The sequence below is a fragment of the Prinia subflava genome, chromosome 3 (assembly GCF_021018805.1).
Source record: "Prinia subflava isolate CZ2003 ecotype Zambia chromosome 3, Cam_Psub_1.2, whole genome shotgun sequence".
NCBI lineage: Eukaryota > Metazoa > Chordata > Aves > Passeriformes > Cisticolidae > Prinia > Prinia subflava.
In genome coordinates this window covers 83,920,626-83,943,369 of record NC_086249.1, presented here as the reverse complement: position 1 = coordinate 83,943,369, position 22,744 = coordinate 83,920,626, and the positions used below count along the sequence as shown (strand labels likewise).

Here is a 22,744-nt window from a genome sequence, read left to right as displayed (position 1 = left end):
GACTTGGATAATAAGAGCTAAAAGCTCAGGCAGAGCCAGCAGTTTATCCTTTGCAAGTGCTGGTATACATCTAATGTTCTGTACATGGCTTCAGAGGAAAATATCTGACCAGACAAGGGAGGAAGACATTTTTCAGGAATTCTGGTTCTGCTCTCCAGCTAATTAATTATCAGTAAAAAACAGCATGGCTTGAGAGCAGTTTGGAGATGCCTTTGCAGCCTCAAGCATGTGGGGAGATTATTGAGGAATCTCTCTCACTCCTTCTTGCCCCATATTTCCTACTCTCTCACTGCAGACACTGGTGCCCCTAAACCTATGTTTAATGAAACTCAGCACTGTTGTTGGTTTGTTTTTTTTTAGGTAACATTTAGTGTGTGTTAAAACTTAGCCCCGTTTTTGGCACAGGGCAATTGTATTTGGAGGCTTTATAATGTGCATATTGCAGTAAATTTATTTATGCTGCCTTATGTCACAGAATCACAGAAGGGTTAAGAAACTTCTTGTGAATCAGTTTCTGCCCATTGCCTCTTGTCCTGTTGCTCAGAGCCATGGAGCAGAGCCTGGCTCCATTCTCTTGGCACCTTCTCTTCAGATACTGACAGAGATTGATGTGGTCCCCTCCCAGTCATCTTCAGACTGAGCAGGCCCAGCTCCCTCAGTCTGTCTATGCAAGGGAGATGCCTCAGTACCCTGCTGACGTGTGACTAGGCACCACTGAAAACAGCTTGTCTCTGTCATCTTTATACCCTCCCTTCAGGTATTTACCCACATGGATGAGAGTCCCCTGAACCTTTGTTTCGCCAGGTTGAAGAATTCCAGTTTTCCTGTTTTTTTCTCATATGTGAGGTGCTCCCATCTCTTAATTAGTGGCCTTTTGCTAGACTGTTCCATGTCTCTTTTGTATTGAGAAGTTCAGAAATGGGCACAGCACTGCAGGTGTGACCTCACCTGTGCTGAGTAGTGAGGAAGGATCACCTCCCTTCACCTATGGGCAACACTCCTCCTAACTGCTGCTCAGGAAAATTGCTTTCTTTACAGCCAAGGCACATTGCTCGCTCGTGTGCAGCACCGTATTTACCACAACCCCCAGGTCGTTTTCTGCAAAGCTCCTTTCCAGCTGGGTAGCCCTCAGCACGTACTGGTGCCTGGGGTTGTTCTTTTGCACTTGGCCATGTTGAGCTTCATGAGGTTCTTGTCTGCCCATTTCCCCGGCCTGTTGAGGTCCCTCGCAATGGCAGCACAACCCTCTCACGTATCAACCACTGCTCACCTTTAGTGCCATCAGTGAACTTTGCCCCATCACCAGATCTTTAATGGGGCTGTGAAACAGGACCCGTTGCTGATCCCTGGGGTACAGTGCTGGTTCCTGGCCTCCACTATTCTGCTTGCCACTGGTCACCAGCCTCTGGGGCCATTTTTCAGTCCATCTGGGTGGTGGAGCGGCCCATCGCCTGTTTCTCTTCAGCAAGCATTACGGCAGAACAGGTTGTGAATGGATGTTCACAATGTAGCTTTGCCAATAATGTCAAGACTTCCTCACTGGTATAAGACGCAGCCAACAAGAAATACCAAAACAGGTATATTAAAATGTATTTGTGATGGCCAAAGTCACAGCCCAATGTGCAGTGGGAGCTGAGGCAGAATGCTGCATGAATGGGAATACATGAAGTGTGGAGAATCTCTGAAGTCCTTTGAAAATGAGGACAAGGATCTTCTGGCTTGGCAAAAGAAGAAGGAGCCAGGGGAATCTAAAATGTGGGACTTTCAGATTAAAGCACAAGACAGGAAAATATTCTTTTGCAGTAGCATTCTCAACAGTCAGAGGGTAAGATAGCCAGTAAGAGATGTCAGAGAGAGGCAAAAATACTGGAATTTGAGCAGAATACCAGGAAAAGAGAGACAGCTATACTTTATGAGTACAGAAAAGGTAACTAATTTTGTATTTAGGGAAGAAAGATATTCAGAGATAAGATCTGAAAGAAGAAAATTAAGGCACAAGACAGGAAAATATTCTTTTGCAGTAGCATTCTCAACAGTCAGAGGGTAAGATAGCCAGTAAGAGATGTCAGAGAGAGGCAGAAATACTGGAATTTGAGCAGAATACCAGGAAAAGAGAGACAGCTATACTTTATGAGTACAGAAAAGGTAACTAATTTTGTATTTAGGGAAGAAAGATATTCAGAGATAAGATCTGAAAGAAGAAAATTAAGGTCTGAGATGTTTCCCAGTGTTGTTTCTAAAGGTACTGAATAAATAGTTAAGGCTATAAAAGGAGAAGCAAGACAAATGATATTTTTTAAGCAGATATTTTAAATAACTGCCGTTACTATGGCATTTTCTGCACAGTGAGTCATGACGCTGTCTATTTTTTATTTAATTTACATGAATTGGCAAAGACTACACTGGAAAACAGGAAATACATACACACAATAATTTTATTCATAGCTTCTACAATAATTCATTAGGTATTATTTCTTGACATAGTCATATGTATGTTATTCGTAACTCTGCAATTGAAACACTTCTGCTTAGTGGTAATTTGCTGTAATTATTCTACAGATATTCTGTTAGTTCTCAAGATATGGTAATTGTATTTTAAAATACTCCTTCCAAAACTTTAGTGAATGAGGCAAATTGCAGCACAAGAGAGCTGCATATCCAAAAGCAGGTTATTGAAATTGTTGGTGACCTGAATACCTTAGTCTTGGTGACATGCATCAAGGAATCCCAGCAGGAGATATATCACTGGCAGCAGGAAGCACTGATATTGGAGCATGGTATTTCTTGTGGTATAAATCCAAACCTTTGCTAACCCAAAAAACTGTGTGTTGTTACTAAACTGAAAATGCATTTAAAGCCTCCTTCCTTTAATACAACTGCTACCACTTTACAGAGATTATGCAGTAGCTCCATAACTAAGCATGTTCCTTTTTTCCCCTAATAAAAAAAGCCATATATATGTCTATATTTTTACATGTGTTGCAAGTTCTCAGTGGAAAGCAGAGCTAATTGGATTTGGAAATAAACCTGTTATGCCTTCCCCACTTCTTGGAGTTTGCTGAATTTTCTGCTGTTACTGCAAGAAAAGAAAGCTTTAGAAATCTGAGGAGAGCAAGATCTTTTAATTTTGATAGAAAATTTGAAACAATATTTTACTGATTTTCTGTGATTTGAAGCTTGGGATTTTCTTTGCATTTAATGGATTCCTCATTAGTATGATCTTTTCTATTGTGTCCTCCTGTGTAGTGTATCGATATTGAATTTTTTTGTTGCAATGATTTCCTTCTTGTTTATTTATTCCTTGTGTTTATGCCAAATGACTATCCTTTCTCTTAGCTGACTTCCAGTTCAGGTCTTACTTATCTCTAGGTCTATTCTTCTCCTCTGAAGAATCCTTTCTTTCCTTCACAGCCTTTTTTCCCCTGTGCTCATCCTCATCTCTCCTGGTGGTTACACTTCTATTATACATTCTATTTGCTTTAACATATATTCAAAAATTCAAATAGTTCTGTCATTTAGTTGGGCTCTATTTTCATATTCTAAAAGGTTTTTTTTTCCTTACGAAGCCTTTCACTCATTTCTGACCGATTATCAGGAAAGGCATTGCTACAGCTTTTGATGGGAAAGTATCTCTTGAGACTTTGATGCAGCCATAGAGCTCACTAAAAACAGTTCCTTGCAGGAATTGAAAATTATGTTTTAGACTTTTTTATTGTATGATACTCTACCCTCCCCTACTGTGCTATAGTTTTTACCTTTACTAATAGATTAGATGATTTTGGTAGTCATAAGATAAATGTGCCAATTTCTACTACTGACTGAGAACAGATTTACTTCTATGATGGTGGCTGTGAGTGAGACCCCTTTGAAAGTGCTGGCACACAGTTGTTGGATTAGTTAGGCACAAAGAAATATTTGCGATCTAAGTCTTAACAGGTGGTGATGGGTGGTTTTTCTTTGTGAATTCTGTTACACATGTATGAGTGGAAGGAGATTTTGGGGTGGAGTTTTGCTAAGGGTACCTGAAACTGTAGGAGAATGGAATTTTACTCTGCCACTTGTGATTTATAGAAAGGTGTTTAGTAGCTGCAGAAGATGGGGGTTGGGAGGTACTGCCTGGGGTTTATCATATGATTTCAGATAGTGCATGAAGGAAGGATTAAACTGAGTGATAGGAACGTGTCCTGCTTCTCCCATTTCAAACACCTCTGCTTTTGCCCGTTTTAGACCAATCTTGTGAAGCTGCTTTTGATGCACCAGGCAAATCCCAATCTTCTTAACTGCAATAATGAAAAACCTTCAGGTAGGTGAAAATCCATTTACATAGTGTATGTATTACCTATTGTGACACTGTTTTCTTTCCTTCCTGCTTTCTTAGCTATGGTTTATCTAGTGTGTAGACTAAATATACACACTATACACATACAGGTGTGTACATTTTCATATGTTGCTGAAAACTGCTGGTCATGGTAACACAGGATATCATAAAAAAGGACAGCATGGCCTTCCACTTGTTTCATTTCCTGTTTATTTTTAGCTCTGTTTCTTACTTGAGAGTTCTTCCATGCCTTGGTGGTAGCTGCATTTACACATTTTTGGTGACTTCTCACTGAGTTCCTTTCTGTCTCAACTGCTTATACATGGCCTCATGAGTCAGAATTTCTATAGCTGTTGTCTGAAAACAAATTCAACACCTAGTTTTGAAGTGTAGGTGCCATTGCTTACATCAAAGGGCACCTTCTTAAACCAGATAGCAACAGGGAGCTGAAGCACTGACTCTGAAGATAATAGAATTCTAGACCTATGAGGCTGGAAGGGAATTAAGATCAACTGGTCTAATACCAAGATCAAAGCAGAGCTAATATCAGTAATGCTAGCTAGCAGTGTGGAAAAGAAGAAACACATGGTTGTTTAACATTCTATGCCTAGGATAAAATGAAGATGGAACTCAGTAATGTAGATAATAGAAGCTTCCTGTCAGATTATGGGTGAAACTTTCCTTGCATAATAAAGCAAGATATGTTATTGTTCAGGTGTTGTACTACCTACAAATACATTCACAGGAAACTTCATGACACTTAACCTTAGAAGAGTTGTTCATGATTAGATACAGTTTTTGTGTGTAAAAAAGGCTGTGAACTAAACTCAGATAATCTAATAATATTAAGATAACCATATTTAGTAGGTATTTAACACAGATGAGTTAACTGTTTTTCTGGTCTGCAAACAGAACTGATTTCAGCACTTCTGATTTATAAAATAAATAAATCTAGTTTGTAGAAACAGTTAAAAAGGATTTAAGTGAATGTTTTCACAGAAATAAAGCATTAAAAAGGATTGTATTGTTTTTCGTGAAGTCCTGTAGATTCTTGAATACTTCAGTTTGCTACACACCAAGAATGGTTTTGAGGTTTTGCAGATGACAGCTTAAGTCTGTAGTGAATTTACTTTGCCTTTGTTTTCCCAGTAATTTCATGTATTCTTTTATGATTTATATTTGAGCAATTCCTTTTGTGTTGTCTAGCCACATGTTTAGTCTTAATATGATCTAGAGATTTTAATTCAAAGGAGCTTCCCTGCACCATTTTTTTGTCTGATGTCTTGGTGTTCCAATGTCTTAGATGTTGCAGCTTCTGATTTTATTGAGGAAATGCTTCTGAAGGCTGAAATTGTGTGGGAGGAAAAAATGAAAGACCCTTTAGCTGTTTCTGCTTTATCTCAAGAAGAGCCATATGAGGAGATCATCCATGATTTGCCCACAATTTCCAATAAACTGTAAGTAACTGCTGGTGTTGTTATAGAGCAGTTCCCTGAAGTCAGATTATCCTTTGAATCATATCTGTCAATCTGTGAATCCTAGCTGTGTGTGCTTTGAATATTCCAATCTCATCTGGACATGGTCCTGGGTTAACTGTCTGGGTGTCCCTGCCTGAGCAGGATGAATGGATCAGGTGCCCTCTAGGAAGTCCCTTCCATTCCCAAGTCACCCTGCCATTCTATGATTCTGTGTGATTTGATGGATCAAGTAACTTTCCTTTTGGAAGTCTCCTGAATCATCTTTTGCATTTTTATCTCTCATATTTTTGTCAATCTTAGTTTTATAATAATAGATTATGAATACTAAAATATATTATTATAATTGCCAGCAGAAATTACCTGGGGTTGCCTTAGCAGAATTATTAGAAGTCAGTGCTGTAGACTTGAACATAATTTTTTTAAGGTAGAAGGGTACAGTGTAAGTAAAACTATCATTGCCTATGAGACATGCAAGGACAAATCCTGAAAAGAGAAAAATCATGCATGTCATTACAGACGAAATTATACTGGTCAAAATCATATTTAAAATTTTATATTTAGATTTGTCCTGCTTCAAATTTAAGTGAAATGAAGTGGCAAAAATCAGTGAGGACTTAAAACTCAGTATTGAAGAGTCAATTTGTGTCTTAAATTGTAAATTTTTGATACCTTTGTGTTTTCTTGTCAGTCTTAAAAACAGATTGCCGTGGGTATGTGAAAAGAGATGTGCAATAGGTATGAAGCACAATTGGCTGTTTTATGGTAGTACAAGACATACTGATATTTCAAATTCTTATTTCCAAATATTGTGACCCAGGGAATTTTAAAAGCTACAAATAGTGTTTTTATACAATGTGCAGTTGCTGTACATTTGAAGTATATATTTGTTAGTTGCATAATCTTGCAAAACAGTGACATTAATTTTTCTAAAGTAATCACCAAAGAGTGTGTGAGGAAAACAATAAATAAAACCTCTCGTAGAGAGACAGATAAGGTATATATGCTTCCATTTCATAGTAGTTATAAATTATGGTTGGCAGAATGTGTTTGGATACATTAATATTTGGAAGAGGTGAGCAACTGTTATGAAATGATCAACCTGTTAAATTCAGAACTCCATGGGATATACTGATACTTAGTAAGGATTGCATATTTAATGGATGGTAAATACTTTGTGTTGTTTCTGATTCACGATTTGTAGTCATTAATACATGTAGCTTGGTTTATGATACTAATGTTTAGGAAATTAGTAATTTTTCATGCTTGTTAATTCCTTATGAAATAAGCAGTCCTCTAGTCTAACCCGCTGTTTCAATACCATAAATCATACTTCTCAATTTTATGTGGCCTTCAACTGTCTTTTAAATGAAAAAAATTTAATTTTAAGGCATCAAACTAAGCCTTTAGATTCTGAAATGTAACTAAAACTTTTAATTATTGATGTGTTGTAATACTAGAAGTAGATGGTAGGTCACTCTTGTACCTATGTAATGATGCCAAGTAAAAGTTATTCATATTGGTTTGTGGGCATTTCTCAGAAGAAAACAGTATTCAAAAGCAGACTAAAAATTATGAACAAATGGTTATAAATAGCATATGTTCTGTCAGCAAAGCTAGTTTTGCTGGTTCAGATTTGAATTACAGCTTTGATTTCCAGAAGAATACTGTGAAGAGGTGAATTGAAAGTCACCCTCTGCTCAGGTAGAGAAAACAAAATTTAGTAGTCAGTATATTTGAAATATGCTGTTACCAAGCAAACCTGGCTTTCTGCATTGCACTCAATCTCATCAGTGAGGTGTGGGTGGCACAGGGCAGGGTTGCAGTTATTCCTCTGTCATTCCTCTTGTCCTGCTCTTTTCTTGTGCTTTACACAGATCCTCCACAGGCTGCAGCACCTTCGAGGCCTGCTCCCACATAGTTTCTTGGTCATAATTGACCAGGTAAATTAGCTTAAGGATAGAATTTAATGATACCATGAAGTTACTTGAAGGTTGACCATTGCAGCAAACCTAAGGTCTATGCTGGAAAGTTTTGCCAGTTTTGATTCTAGTGGTACAGTCAGAAGAAAATTTGTTACTCCACTGGCAAAAAATACCAGCACAGAACACATTAATTGACATAGCTTACAGTTCAGAACATTAAATTGACCATAGCTATTTAAAAGGGACTTCAGGCTCATGCTGTGGTCACAATGATCACTGTACTTCTACTCCAGTACATGTATCTGTAGAGCACAGTCTCTAGGTGCAGTCATCTAGGTAGTCATAAATACTAAAAAATCAGAAATTTACTCTCGAAGTAATGCTAACTTAATCCCATTGTATATTCTCTGATGCATTTTTAATTAAATATTAGTTATAGTAATGATGTTTCAATATCAGCACAAGAATGTGAAATAAAATAGAGATAAATGTGTTGAAGACAGCAAAACAGAAGGCAGATTCAATTTTTTTTACATTTCAATTCTTCTTTTCCATGTAACCATATATGTAGCATTTGGCTTTTAATTATTCTAGTGTTTTCAAACACTCTTCTAATGTTTAATCTATTCTGAAGTTTCTTTTATGTAACTTTAAGAAGTTTTTTAGACTGAAATTTCAGATATTATGCACTTTACAAGTGTCAGCTGGCTTAGAAATTGTTTGAAGAATCCAAGAATTGCCTGTAGAAGGATTACAGAAACTTTCTCCAACAAAAGCTATAAACCAAAAAATTGAAAATATTATTGCAGATTCTGCCTTTATATAATTCTCTTATCAAATTAGCAGGTGCCCAAGTGTTTCCAATATAGATGATAAAACCTCCAGTTATTTGCATGTCAGCTCTTACATTTCGTATGATTTCCTTTTTTTTTCTTTTTAAATGACATGGTAGAGGATGGCAAGTTACAGAAAAAAACTTTTTTTAAATCTAATTTTTATCTTAATTTATACTTTTTTTAAAAAATCTAAAAAAAATCCAATAAAAACACATCATATTTCAAATTGTATCCATATGTGGAAGTGTCTTTGCATAAAAATTAAAATCAGTGCTCCTCCATATAACATTCAATATTTTTTCCAGTCAGACAGGTAGAAAGTCCTACCATGTTCTAATAATACTACCCTAGATAACACTTCTTCCTGTCTACTGTGCTACATTATTTTGGCATAAGTCTTCCTTTGTGGTTAATTATTTAATAATTACCCAATAATTTTCATAAAAGAAGACAGTTCATGCTAATCTACTTGTCTGCATTAACATAAAATCTTGCCTTGCACTGTTCTATAGTTGAGCTTTCAGAGGCATTGCTTAATTTAATCTTGTCACTAATAGAAATACTTTTCTAAAAAGCCAATGTTTTCTGGAAACATTTTATTTCAATTTATTTTTCATAGTTTCTTCTTGAACCTGGGTCATAATGAATTGTTGGAGTAATTTCAACATGTTTCTTTCTTTGACAGAATCACTCACACTTTTGTTTTGGTAGGAATTATATTCATCCTTTCCATCACATGAAGTCCTCTTAATATCTCATAAATGTACATAATTTAAAGGCTATTCTTATGTACATCAGCACATGAAACGTGCCTGTTATATTAGCTTATTATTGTCCTCTTAAGTTCAAAATGCATCTGTCAGTGCAATAGGCACCCATTTTCCCCTCTCACTTTGCTGCGATTTGCAGCCTACTTCTCTTTTGTGACACCTGAAAGGTTTATCTGGTTGTGAGGAGCTGAATTTTAAGAAGAGTTTCTAATGACTGTTGTGTAGTTATCACAAAAGAAGTAAGATGAAATGGGTAAGGTTCAACTTCACAGCAAAAAAAAATCCTGGATCATCACAATTTAAAAGAAATATCACATGAATATTAAGAAAGATATATGTGGCAGTGCTTTGGTCTTAAGTGGATATTTTGTCCATGTGACATTTGGTAAATTTGTCACCAAATTATCTATGGTGAATCTAAGCAGTAAATATAAATTTTTATTTTCACCAGTGTTCCTCTAGATGTGTTACATTTAAATGTCTGAAGCAAAACATCTTGAGGCAAAAACCCATTTGTATTTCATTATAAAATGTTTGAACTAACTCTTTCAATGTTTGCAGACTGACAGTTTCATCAAAAGAAAAATTTTGTTTTTCTTTCATTCAGTGGAAAACAACTTCCTCTTGTTTTTCAATAAATTTTCTCTAGAAGGTGTTTTGTCCCTTTATTTCCAAAATTATGTGTGTATTTCAGTTCTGTTTTATGTGTGTGTTTAAGTTCTGTTTCTAAAAGCATCTCTTATCCAGAATTGCTGTCAGTGGTAGCTATGAGTATTCATTTGAGTTAACTGTATAAGCATTGGGTTTTTAATAATCAGTGATTGAACTCTAGTAGCTTAGAGTAAATATAAGATTTATTTTAACTAAGTTTGGGCCTTATTCCATAGTGGAATGCATTATTCCCACTTTCTCATACTGAGTCCACATTTCATTTCAAAGAAATTATGTACATGTTTTGGCAAGGAGCTGATGTACACTCCATGAGATTGTCTCATTTGCACTGTCAGAATCCAGCCAATTTTTTTTATGATATTTGTGTTCTCAACTCCTGCAGATGATTCCTTGCTAATTCCTTGGATGTACAACTCTGAAAAATCATCCAAGATGTTGGCATTGTTTTTTTTCAGAAGTGTCATGTTGTCTGAACTGCCAATAGGGAAAACAACTCCATGTGTTTAAGAATAGTTTTTATGTGGATGAAGAGTATTGCAGATTGTTCAAGTAATTTCAGGAGTCTGCTATTTGCCTGCTTGTTTGTTTGGTTATTTTTACCTTAGCACAAATTCAGAGCAGCTTTTGGTCATAAAATGTATCTGGATGTTGCCAGATTAAAAGTGAGCTAAAAAGTGATGCAATTTAATTTTAATAACTGCAATGGCAAAATATGTATTGTTACATTTAAACATACTATTTTTCAAAATAGGATTGTGTAGTTTAACTGTGCTTTTTAAATTCAGTTGCAGTATTGGCTATTGATTTGCCAGCCTAGTGCTGTCAAAAGCAGACTCATGCATATTCTCTTTGGCTTGCTCAATTCTGCTTCAGAAAAGACGTGCATAAAGGTGAATTTTAGATCAAAGTACGTTGCTCTATGTCTTTGGGAACAGACCAGCCTATGTGAACAGTTTATTTCTCACCAATTTCTTTTTAGTACTTGGACCTGGAGCTTGTATTTCAGCTCTGAGTTTTATCTCAGTTCTGTGCTTGTGCCACCCACATTTGATTGTCTGTCATCTTCAGTAGGAGTCTAATTGCTTTATTGATTCTCTTTGTAGCAATCCTCTGGCTTTACCGATTGCCAAGCAAGACAGTTTGCTGGAGAAAGATACCATGTTCAAAGATGCAGCTAAAGGCTTATGTAAGCAGCAGTCTCAAGACAGTGCCTCTGAAAATACCACCATGAGCACCACAACCAAACTTGAGCAGGTAACAGCATGCAGCGTCTTGAAATTTTCATTAGTGCTTAGGTCTGGAAATTGTAAACTGGATGAAGCTGAAGACCACAGTATTTTTTACCTCACGGTACAGCAATATCATTTGCACTGTGGAGCCTTGTCACCTTGATCTCTCCCTCTGCAAATTGAACTGTTTCCTCTGCAAATTGAACAGCTGCTCCCTGCCAGCTGCTGGTGGCAGGTCAGGGGCTGTGGGGAGGGCTCAGAGCCCCTCAAACTATCCATGGGTCACAGACAGGGGAGGGACAACTGTTGGCTCTGCCCAGAGTGTGTGCTTGTCTCAAACTTCCAGTTACAAAAGAAACACAACCTGGGAGACTGGAAAAACAAAAAGAATGTCTGAGGAATATCAAGTTGCAAAGTAAGTGACTGTAATTCAAAGCTAGGAATTGCCAAATTTACAACTGCAGTGTTAAATCCCTTTCTTGTGATAATCCATTAGATTATGAGCACTGATTATTTGGATACACTTTACAGTTTTTTCCACAGGAGGACAATCTCATTTGGTATATAGGATGAATGCAAAAGGAGGCAATTGTCTGTTGTTTATAAATCTAGCACATCCCAGGTTTGAGTGTTTAGGACTTAATTTTTTTTTAGGTTTTTCTTTGTGTTTTGTTTGGTGGGGTTTTTTTGTTTGTTTTTGGGGTTTTTTTGTGATACAAAGGGGTTTATTTTCTGTTACATGCATTTGGGAAACACATATTCCAGAAATATTTAGCCATTTAAGAAAAAGCTACATCAAGAGGGCAGGGGACGGGAGTATTTCCATTAAAAATAGTTTACTGTGAATTTGAAGCATAACAAAGGAGGAAGATACTGGTTTGATTAAAGCCATGTTAGGTTCAAAAAAGCTGTATCTCTGCCTTGGCAGAAGAACACATGCTTCTCTGCTTTTTATTTGGATGTGTTTCAGAGGAATGGCTTGATCATACGAGATCAATCGGTGAGTCCATATGTAAATGATATGAGTCAATCTGTGAAAGAACTGCAGCTTTGGAATCCTGTGGAGTGCTCAGTTCCCAATCCAGTCAGGGTGTACCACAACATGCTCTACACTTGGCTTACATCTTGTTTTCAAGTCATGCAGTTTCTGATGTTGCTGACTGATGTGATTTGATGGAAACTCACTCCAAGGGACAAACACTGCTGGTCAGAAAAGTGAATGCTTGCAACCCTTTAAGGAGGAATCCTCCTATAATTGTAGGAAAAGAGGGGAGCATTTAGCTTACGGTGTTGCCAAGACGTTTGCTTGCTTCTAGATGTTCAACACAAGTGTGGACAAGAACACAAATACTTCTTTCTGCCTGATTCTCTTTTGATGTAAGCCAAAATTATTCAGGCTTATATGATCTCTAAGCTAAACTTTTGCTTTCTAGTTTGTGCACTAGAACATACACAGAAACTGATCAGAATAAGAAGAGCTCTTCTTCCAGGTTAAAATGAGCAAACAGAAGTCTTTTTGCTTGTAATTTCATTCTCCACCTTGACTTTGAGTCTCCTCGGGGTCCCAAAAATTTGATAGATTTTCAAAAGCAGTCCTGTTGTTTTACCATAATACAGTGGAACTTCCCACAATAGTTACAATTGAACAGACTTAAAGGTGAATCTGTTAGCTCTTTTATTTGAGAAATATCTGCAGGAAATAGTCTGAAATTCTGCTCTGAACAAGCTAGGAGTGTCTATCCTGTGTATATATTTTTAGAAACAGGGAAAACTAGAAAATATCTGTAGTTGCTGAATTCGGAGTGATGCTCCCTAGCATGGAAGAGTCCTGCCTGAGAAATTATCATTAGCAGGAGATAGGTTAGAAATGGTGCTATTTTAGTGGGTTTTTAGATGACTGATTGCCTTAGAAAAGAATGAATACAACTTTTCAGTTGACAACGGCTTATGAAAGAAAGAGAATAAACTACTTCAATCACTTCACCAGTTAAATTTTAGGCAAGTAAAGAATCCCTAGATTTTGTCAAATTAAATTATGTATTTTTTTCTTTTGATGTAATTGTGATTGTGGAAGTAGAGGGATTGTATTTTCTACTACTTGCCATGCATCATTTACTGTAGGTACATATGTATCATATCTGTATTTGCCTTAAAAATATTTAGACCTTAGTTTCAAAGATGAAATTTATCCATTTAACACTTTATTATTATTTTGTAATTTCACAACTTGAGAAGTAAAGTTTTTACTCAGTGCTGATACCAAAAGAAATCTTTGAACAACCTCTTCCTGCTGTTCCTGCCTTTTGGGTATCCTAATACTAATAAGTTTCTAATGAGTTGTCTTTTATTCTTACCAGTTGCACTCAAACTACACTCCAAGTAATCATGTTCTGTTTAATTTTTCAAAAGGTTACATGGAGTCATTACTTGGATTTCATGTTCATATATTATTAAAATATACCAGGATGATATTTTGTATGCTTTATGTCAGAAATACCACACATTCTTAGGCTATATGGCATGCAGATTAGGCCTTTCTTGGGGGATCAAAAAGAAAAATTTCATCCTACCACATTTCAGGCATGCATTTTTAATAGAAAAGGCCTGTAACTTTTTTGGTTTGGAGAGAAATAACCGTTCAAATTTATATATCACTTCAGGCTTTATTTAATTGCAAAAATGATGAAAAAGCCTTAAGAAAATATTATTTTCTATGAAGATTTTTATTGCTTGAAGTATAAGAGATGGGGATGAAGTGACTACTTCAATAAAGCATTTTGAGCCTCTCTTGGCTTGTATTCGCTTTTGCTTTTTCTGTAGGTAAAAGGTGGTCTTTGATCATCAGCAATGTCAAGGTATGTGCTGCCAAATAAAGAAAGCAGTATGAATAATTTCCAAAATTTTATCATATTCTCAATTTCTCTTCCTCTCATCTGGGAAGGATATTTTTGATAGCAGATTCAAATTAATGGCTTGAAATTGAATTATGTGCTTCATGCTGCAAATAAATATAAATTAAATATTTTCTTTCTCTTATTTAGGTCTTTTTTAAAAAAAAAATAAAATTGTCTTATGGTTCTTGTTTCTGTATTGTTGGCCACATGAACGGTGTGATAGAGTATCCTCAAATGCCCTTTTGATTGTTGCAGTATCAGTTGTGACACAGACAAGGATCAGCTGTGCATAATATCACAAATAAGAGCTGGGATGTATATATATTTCAGTGATACAAGTATGTAAAAAATAGATGTAAGTAAATAGTCTATATAACTATAAAACTATAGATAACTAAAGACTATTATATGAGCAGATTCCTAATGTTGTCAAATGTATGTAATTTAATAGAGTAAATAGAAATTTTCATTGTAAGCACTACAAAAATCTAAAAACTAATCACTACCAGAGGGATATTTATATTGGAACTTATGCTGTATGTATGGCTATTTTTCTTTTATGACTCATAACATACACATCATGCAATTAGAATGATAGCCAGATAGATGCATTGAGCTAAAAAACATATCTGTATGCTCAGAAAAGTAGATGAGAATGGAAGTTCAAGGTGCCCAAAAATAGGGTATTAATAATGTATATAACATTTACTGTTAAGTCAAATCAGTTGTGAGTTTAAGGGATTTAGAATTTCCTATTTCTATGTGGTTGTTTGCTTATTGAACTATGAAATTTGATGCAATGAGTCAGAAATTTCAGAAAATGCTGAAACACCAAATCCTAAACTTTGTAGAAAAAAAGAGTTGAAAAGATTTTGAATTCCATAATTGGAGTTTTACTGAGCACTTCACATTTCTAACCATACCTAGAGAATGAGCATTTTTGGCCATGCCTAGATTATGAAATAAATGCAAGCCAATGCCTATTTGCTGGCCTAGGGATGAGTCCATAAACATCTGTAAGGCAAAATTTTTCTCCCTCCAGAGATGAGGCCATGTTCAAATGACCTATGGGAAATGATAATTATGTGACCTGAATGATACCCAGGTTTCATGTGCATGAGTGCCAGCTGATAGGAACCAGGAATGTATAAGGAAATGTGCTAAAAAGTTCAGAAAATATGGAGAATCCCAGGGCACTACTTTTATACAACCCTTGCTTTTATTTACAAATACATAGCAGAGGTTTAATCTTCACAGAGATAGATTAAAAGAAGCTCATTCAATGGCACAGATGTTCTGAGTTTTGATAACACACAAGGGAGTGCAGTGAAGGCCGATGCTTGTTTTGTTCCTGGATGCCAGGTGAGCACACTATTAAGGAAAGGAGGCTACAGACTTGTCTCTCTGCTCTCTCTCTACAAAACACTTAAAAATGTTCTTGGAATTCTTATTTTTTTTCTATTCCAATGTACATCATCAAGGACAAACACCAAAATGTAATTTAATTTTTTGTTTTGCCAAGTGGAATTCTTGTTTTCTAGTCAGCTGTACATCCAACTGCCACGATTAAAAACAAAAAGAGCAAGAAATTCCATCCTCTGTGACAGAGAAATCTTGGTTCACTTCAGTGGGATGAGGAACAAACCTCTCCAGTGGTAGACATACAACTGTAAGGCACAGGTAGTGAAATCTGATTATCAGATATTCTGAACTTGACCTTGAACTGAGTTGCAGCTTAGAAGTTCTGTGTCAGATCCCCAGTACTAAAGTCAAGTATCCATAGTCTTTGGGCTTTTCCCCATGACAGAAGCACGCTCCGTGTTCCCTCCAGTATCTCCCAGTCTGCTCCTGTCACTGATCTCCCGTCACTGAAAAAATCTGAAGGTGCTGAGGTGTTAACGTGGGGTTGTTGGTTGGAGGCAGAAGCTCACTGAGGGCCATTGACAAACAGCCTGGTTTGGTGTTTGAACCTCCTTTCTTAGGGGGTTCAAATTTCCCGGCAGCCGACTGGTTGGGTTTCAGCACTGCCCAGCTCTCTGGCCAGTGATATGTCTGCATTTAGGATCAAATGGGGTTGGCTGGGTTCCCACCCCTGTGTACAACTGAATCCAGCCTATCCTTACCATACCCAGGGACTTGTTTTTCTTCTAGGCTGGTCAAGTTTGTGGGTCCAGTATGGCCAAATTTATCTAGCAGCTACAGGCCAGCTGCAACCGTGACATTGAGGTGTTCACTACAAAGGGGCAGTGTCTGCTTGTCTCCTGAGCCTTCATTTTAAGCAGAACAAAACAAGAAAGAAGTTTCATCTTGATTGTGCATTCTCAAAATAGAGTTGTTATAATAAACTCTGGACAAACTACTTTAATTTTTTGTTTTGCCAATGGCAGTAATTCTGTTGCCATTTATGTGAGCATTTTCTGTTTCTGGGTATTTTGCTGACATAAAAAATGAATCAAAGTACATTTTAAGTATAGATCATTATTTATAAGCACACTTCTTAATGTGTCAGTGTTTATTTTGTCTTTAATCAAATTTCCATTATCACCAATTCTTTCTTCTTCTGTCTCCTGTCTCAGTCCTTTGGATCTTTTTTGGTTCGTTATGTTTTTACTTACCTTTGCAGAGTTTATATTATTCACCTTAATCTCAAAAGTGTTAAACAGTTTCACTCACCAGTTTTGGCTAAAGTGGACTCTTCTGATTGTCTTCTGGTTTCCATAACAACACATTTCCAATTTCTTACTAACTTATTTCTATTCTGAAAGAAATATTCCAGTACAATTTCAAATCCCATATGTTGAAGAGTGGTCTGACATCTTTGCTAAATACTGCAAGAAATACTCTACAAGTCCACTATCTAATTTCTTGATTTCCTTTGCTATAAACATTTAATGAAGAGAGCAGAAAAATGCATTTGGTCTGAGAATCTATCTGGATTTAAGGATTGCAAATGGCACTCTGGTATGTTCTTAAGAGCCCATCAGACTCATGCAGTTATACACCATAACATTGATATTATTTTTTATATTCTTCCCTTGATAAGATTAATGATGTGGATTAATTGGGGAGTGTCAACTTTATGGTTTCTTAATACGTTTTTTTTCCCATAAATTCTAGAGGTCTTGCTTTATACTGTAAGTTGTAATATTATGGTACAGAATGATTCATTGTGGAGTTACTTTAATTCTCTAATTTGTGCTTTCTAGATCAAGCTGATGCCTCCAGCTCCAAATGATGACCTGGCTTCTCTGAGTGAGCTAACAGACAGCAGCCTGCTTTACGAGATTCAGAAGCGTTTCAACAACAATCAGATATATGTGAGTTGCTATTCACCTATCAATAGTAACCTTTCAAAAAAGACCAAAGAGAGAATAGGAAAAATAGGATTACTATCATAACTACTGGACAGTGACCTGCCCCGAACTCATGACTAGTTTTTAATGGATGAGGAAGTGTGTGTGTAAGCCCTGCAATTCCTCAAGTTTGTGTAGGAAAAGGATACATAAAAAATGGAATATCACTTCAGACAGGTTTGAATACAATTTATGTGTTTTTTTCACAGATGAAATAAGTTGGTAAATACTGATGAACACATTTGTCATGAATGAACGTTTTAAGGTCGCTCAGATCATGGTGTGGTTGGGGCGGGGATGCACCACCATGATTCCTTCTCAAACCACCAAAAGAGCCTTCCATTTTCAATGCTGTGTTAATGTAATACATGATGATTACTGGAAATGTAAAAGAAATTTATATTTAAACAGCTTAGAATTCAGCATGGGAGATTTAATTATTCATTTCTTCCAGCATCAGAGAAATAATTATATTGTAATGTTAATCATCTAGATACCAAAATAAATTTTTGTATCCCTGTCCATATCTTACCCATAACTTATTACTAACTTATTGAACAGTTGAGTAGAATGCAGATGTGAAACATGCATATTATTTTTAAATTTATAAGTTGATTATACTATTTAGACTAAAGGAATACAGGGAAAGTTTTGTTGTTGTGAATTCTTTTTGAAATTATTGGAACTTCAGTTTTAGGTGTTATGGCATGCAATGGTAAAAAAATTCTGGGGTTTGGAACAATGGATCAAATGCTAAAAAATACTCATTATATAAGTATTTGTTTTTCTTTATCTCACTTTCAAAGATACAACATAACTTTAACTGAATTCATGAAGATCCACAGAGGAAGTATTTTATTTTAAGATAACTGAAGATTTCACCTGAAAGGATCTTGTACTGTAGAATTCTCTTAGCTTAATAGAATTTGTAGGCAGCGATCACCATCATTCCACTCAACAGCCACTGTGCTGTGGTAGAGTGTCAGCATCAGTGCTGAAGATGCTTTCATCTTCACTTGGTTCTTTGACTTAGAAGGAAAAGTCCTTGGGCTCCAATTCCAAGCCAAAGTCCTCATTAGCACTAAACACTCTCTGCTTCTTATTTTTTTTAAGCTTTATAAAGTTTAATTCCACTGAAAAACCCAACAGTGAATTCAGGGTGGGTGAGAGAAGGGAAATAAATTGATGCATTTTAGAAGAAAATCAGTACATTTACTATGAAAGACAATATTTTCCACTTCCCCAAATCAAAATGCTTCATCTTGAAAAAGACATGTTCATGTGATGCTTTGCTATCTGACCTCTTCAGAGACAGAAGTCTGGCAATTTTTGCATTCTAAGAGTGTAATATAGCAACAGCTATTTATGTGAAGTGAAAAGTATAGCAGCAATTGTGACCTACAATCTTACACTTAAATGCCTAGAATTGTAGAATGATAGAGTTGGAAAGGACCTTTAAGATCATTTGTTTTCAACCCTCCTGCCATGGCCAGAGACATCTTCCAGTAGATGCTGAACTCAGGGCCCCATCCAACCTGTCCATGAACATTTCCAGGCATGGGGCATCCACAGCTCTTCTGGGCAACCTCTTCTAGTGCCTCAGCCCCATCACAGTAACATTTCTTTTCCTAGTGGCTAATTGAAATATTTTCCCTTTCAGCTTAAAACAATTGCTCTTAATTCTGTCACTACAATCCCTGATAAAGAGTCTCTCCCTATCTTTCTTGTAGCCCCCCCCCTTAGGTTGCTATAAGTTTTCCCTGGAGCCTTCTCCAGGCTAAACAATCTCAACTTTCTCAGCCTGTCTTCACAGCAGAAGTGCTCCAGGCCTCGGATCATCTGTGTGGCCCTCATCTTGTCCTGACAGGTCCATGTCTTTCCTGTGCTGAGGACCCCATAGCAGGATGCAGCACTGCAGGTGGGGTCTCACCAGAGCAGAGCAGAGCAGAGCAGAGCAGAATTCCCTCCCTCACCCTGCTGCCCACGCTGCTTGTGGTGCAGCTCAGGCCACAGTTCTCTTTCTGGGCTGCAAGAGCACACTGCTGGCTCATGTCCAGCCTCTCACCAATCAATAATCCCAAATATGAAATAGTAAAATCTTGAAAACTTGCAATCATTAGAAATGGTTTGCTTTTTCTGATATGGTCAGGATAGTTTTTCTGGATGCATGCTCATATGTTCCTGTACACATACACTTTGCATAAAGACTTATATATGTATCAGTTGCTCCATCTTACCCCACTAGCAACATATTTTAATGTATCGGCTCTGGATAACCACAAAAGCATTTCTAAATTATGTCATCTATTCCATAAAAAATCACTTGAGGAGCTTGTTTATATGGTAGGCATGCCAGGAGTTAGTCTCGATGATCCTTGTGGCTCCCTTCCAACTCAGCAGCCTCTGTGATTCTGTGACATTTTTGTAGTTTAGCAAGTGGTAAGTTACAAATTAACTTTCAAATAATCTACCAGTAATATATGTAGTGCAATTTTTCTCTGCATAATTTTCAGTTATGAAGAATTCGGTTTTATTACAAAAATGCTAATTAATTCTGTTCAAAATGTAAATTTAGATCTCAAATTCAAACTGTGGAGTTAAAAGCTCAGAATTCATGAATTATGTTTAGCATGTTGTTAGCTAGATTTAAGAGGCTTTGCTAAGAGTTCTTTTGGAAGAAAGCCATTAGCCTCCTTAAAAGAATTAATTTATTACTTAATAAAGCAATTATATCTTCTTTTTTTCAGACCTACATTGGTGATATACTGTTGCTTGTTAACCCATTTAAAGAACTTCCTATTTATTCTACCATGGTAAGCATTCTCTTTTTAAAAGTTTGTGGATATTTTTTCACAATTCATATAGTTCGTTTGACCTGCCAAACCCCTAAAACTAATTAATGGATATGCCCATTTTATGTGAGGAGCATCTTAGTTTTAGTATTTTAGCAAAACCTTAAAAATGTCTTCCATGATACAACTATTTCTTTCCCTGATAGGGAATGTTCAAATATGTCCATATAACTTAGAATAATTATAAAGAGTTAAAAACTTGGTAAGCAAATTGTAATTTGTGACTGTTTGCTGTGTCATGTGGCTTTGTGTGCAATAGTGAAAAATCTGAGAGAAAGAAATGCTGTGACATTTATGGTAGGAGCAGCAGATTCCAAGTTGGAAGTCTGAATTTACTTCTAGAAATGGAAATAATCCATCACCCTCAAGGTTTTAGATGATAGTATTTTTTCCTGTCACTGTGTATTTTATATTAGACACATGATTTTGTGCACCAAGAGAGAATTGTAAAGAGAAAGAGTTTACTTATGAAAATGTTTCCTGAATGTTTGCTGCATCTTTAAATTCTCTGAGATAGATCTATTTAATTAAGTTCATCATGAGACACTTTTTGTTCTGTAATTGTTTGGGTCACCTTGGATAATAATTGCTTTCACTACATCATTTTAATCTGCACACTATTGTGCACTATTGCAGGTATTTCCCAGATGATCAAGGAACTATGGCTGTAAACCTACTTTGTTTTTTAAATGCTCCAGTATACTGCAGCAGCTTATCTGATACTGTATTAAAGACTCTAAGTGTTAGATGGTCTATATAAAGTAATAAAAAATGATGATGTCAATTCCTCACAAAATGCTGACATGCTATATGATGTGGCTCATTAGTTAGCATTTTGGTTTCAGGTATGTAGTTTGTTGGCTGTCAAAAAGAAAAGAATGTAAACACATATTGAGCATAATACTATTTTTAAAAGAACGATGAAGCAATGAAAATATCATATTTTTTTAATAGCAGCAACATTTTATGTTTTCTTCTTTTTTTTAAAAAAAATACTGTATATAACTTCTGGACAAACACTTTTGTTATTGTGTACTGACCACCCACACTTTGTTCCAATAGAATACTAGTAAAATAAATATTTTACAAGCAATTATTTACTTTGAGATGACTTAAAGAATCACACATTAATGGACACTGATGTATTTTGCTTCTTACGAAATCCAATGCAGTTGTGAGATGGTAATATTATTGCATTTTTACATGGAAATACACTGTACAACTATACATTATAATAGCATTATACAAGGAACATACAAGTACAACTTTGAAGGTATCATAGTGATTGTAGAAGTGCTTGAACTGTGATCATGCTGCTTTGTAAAATTCCTGAAGAATTTACTTGTGCCCAATTGGGACAAATATATTCTTGAAGTTTGTGTTAGAAAAATGTGTAAATTTGCAATATTCTGCATTGAGCATACTTGTGTGAAGGTTTTGCTTTGTACTTTGTGACATTCTGAGATGATTCCTGGAAATGTGGTGTGGATTTAATCTTTACTTTGTCTGGTAGCCCTTAAGGCCTGATTGAGAATATGTCATGGAGGATTCATTTAGCTATAGTGTTGTAGATACCCCAGGATTGAATAGTTTAATAACTAAATAAATAAGACAGGCATGGGGCAGAAAGGGGTGATACCCTCAGGAAGAAAAAAAAAAAGTGATTTCTGTAACAAATAATTGGATTTACTCAGGCTTTAAGGATAGTATGTGTTGCCAGCTGTATGTGTCAGGAGTTATTCCATAGTGCAGAGAGAGTATCTGTGGGAGACTGTTCTGTCATGTAATAAATTAATTAGTTTATAACTTATTCCTTTGATTTCAATTTTAACTTTTCATGGGATGTTCATATTTCAATTTGTAAATTTTGAAGTCAAGACATTGAAAAACTATAAATGTAAGGTATTAAAAAAGTAGCTTACTAGGTTTTGTTTTACTTAATGCACAAGCCAGTGTTGTTAAGTCCTCAAATTTTGTTTCATTTTGTATCTTAATTAGACCTTCTGGGTGTAAACCTGTATTTTCTGTAATTAAGATCTTTATAGCTTTTGCTAAGGTATCACTTCTATACATAGAGAGATTCTGTTCATAATGCTCAGAAAGCTTTACGAAAGACCCAAGATTAAGGGGGTGAAACATAATTGTTTTGAAATGTATTTATCATTTTAATTTTCTACAATTTTTCAGGTCACCCAGCTTTATTTAAGTAACTCTGGAAAACTGTGTTCCTCACTTCCCCCCCATATATTTTCCTGTGCTGAAAGAGCTTACCACATGCTATTCCAGGAGCAGCGTCCCCAATGCTTTATCCTCAGGTGAAAATTTATCTTTCTGTTAATTAATTTGTACCTCCTGCCTTTCAGCTATTTCCCTTGGGCCTCAGCAGTTGAGATTTCCGTTTTATTTTTTTCTCTAACTGA

General features: G+C 36.0%; 1 protein-coding gene across 1 annotated transcript in view; it reads left to right on the top strand.

Moving 5' to 3' along the window:
- The window catches only part of MYO16 (myosin XVI), a 359,373-nt gene that overhangs the window by 177,766 nt on the left and 158,863 nt on the right, over positions 1-22,744 (top strand). The window contains exons 8-13 of the mRNA XM_063392794.1: positions 4,228-4,303; positions 5,622-5,775; positions 11,100-11,250; positions 17,326-17,436; positions 20,220-20,285; positions 22,512-22,639. Of these exons, the coding sequence (XP_063248864.1) occupies positions 4,228-4,303; positions 5,622-5,775; positions 11,100-11,250; positions 17,326-17,436; positions 20,220-20,285; positions 22,512-22,639 (686 nt within the window). The remainder of the gene's footprint in view (positions 1-4,227; positions 4,304-5,621; positions 5,776-11,099; positions 11,251-17,325; positions 17,437-20,219; positions 20,286-22,511; positions 22,640-22,744) is intronic.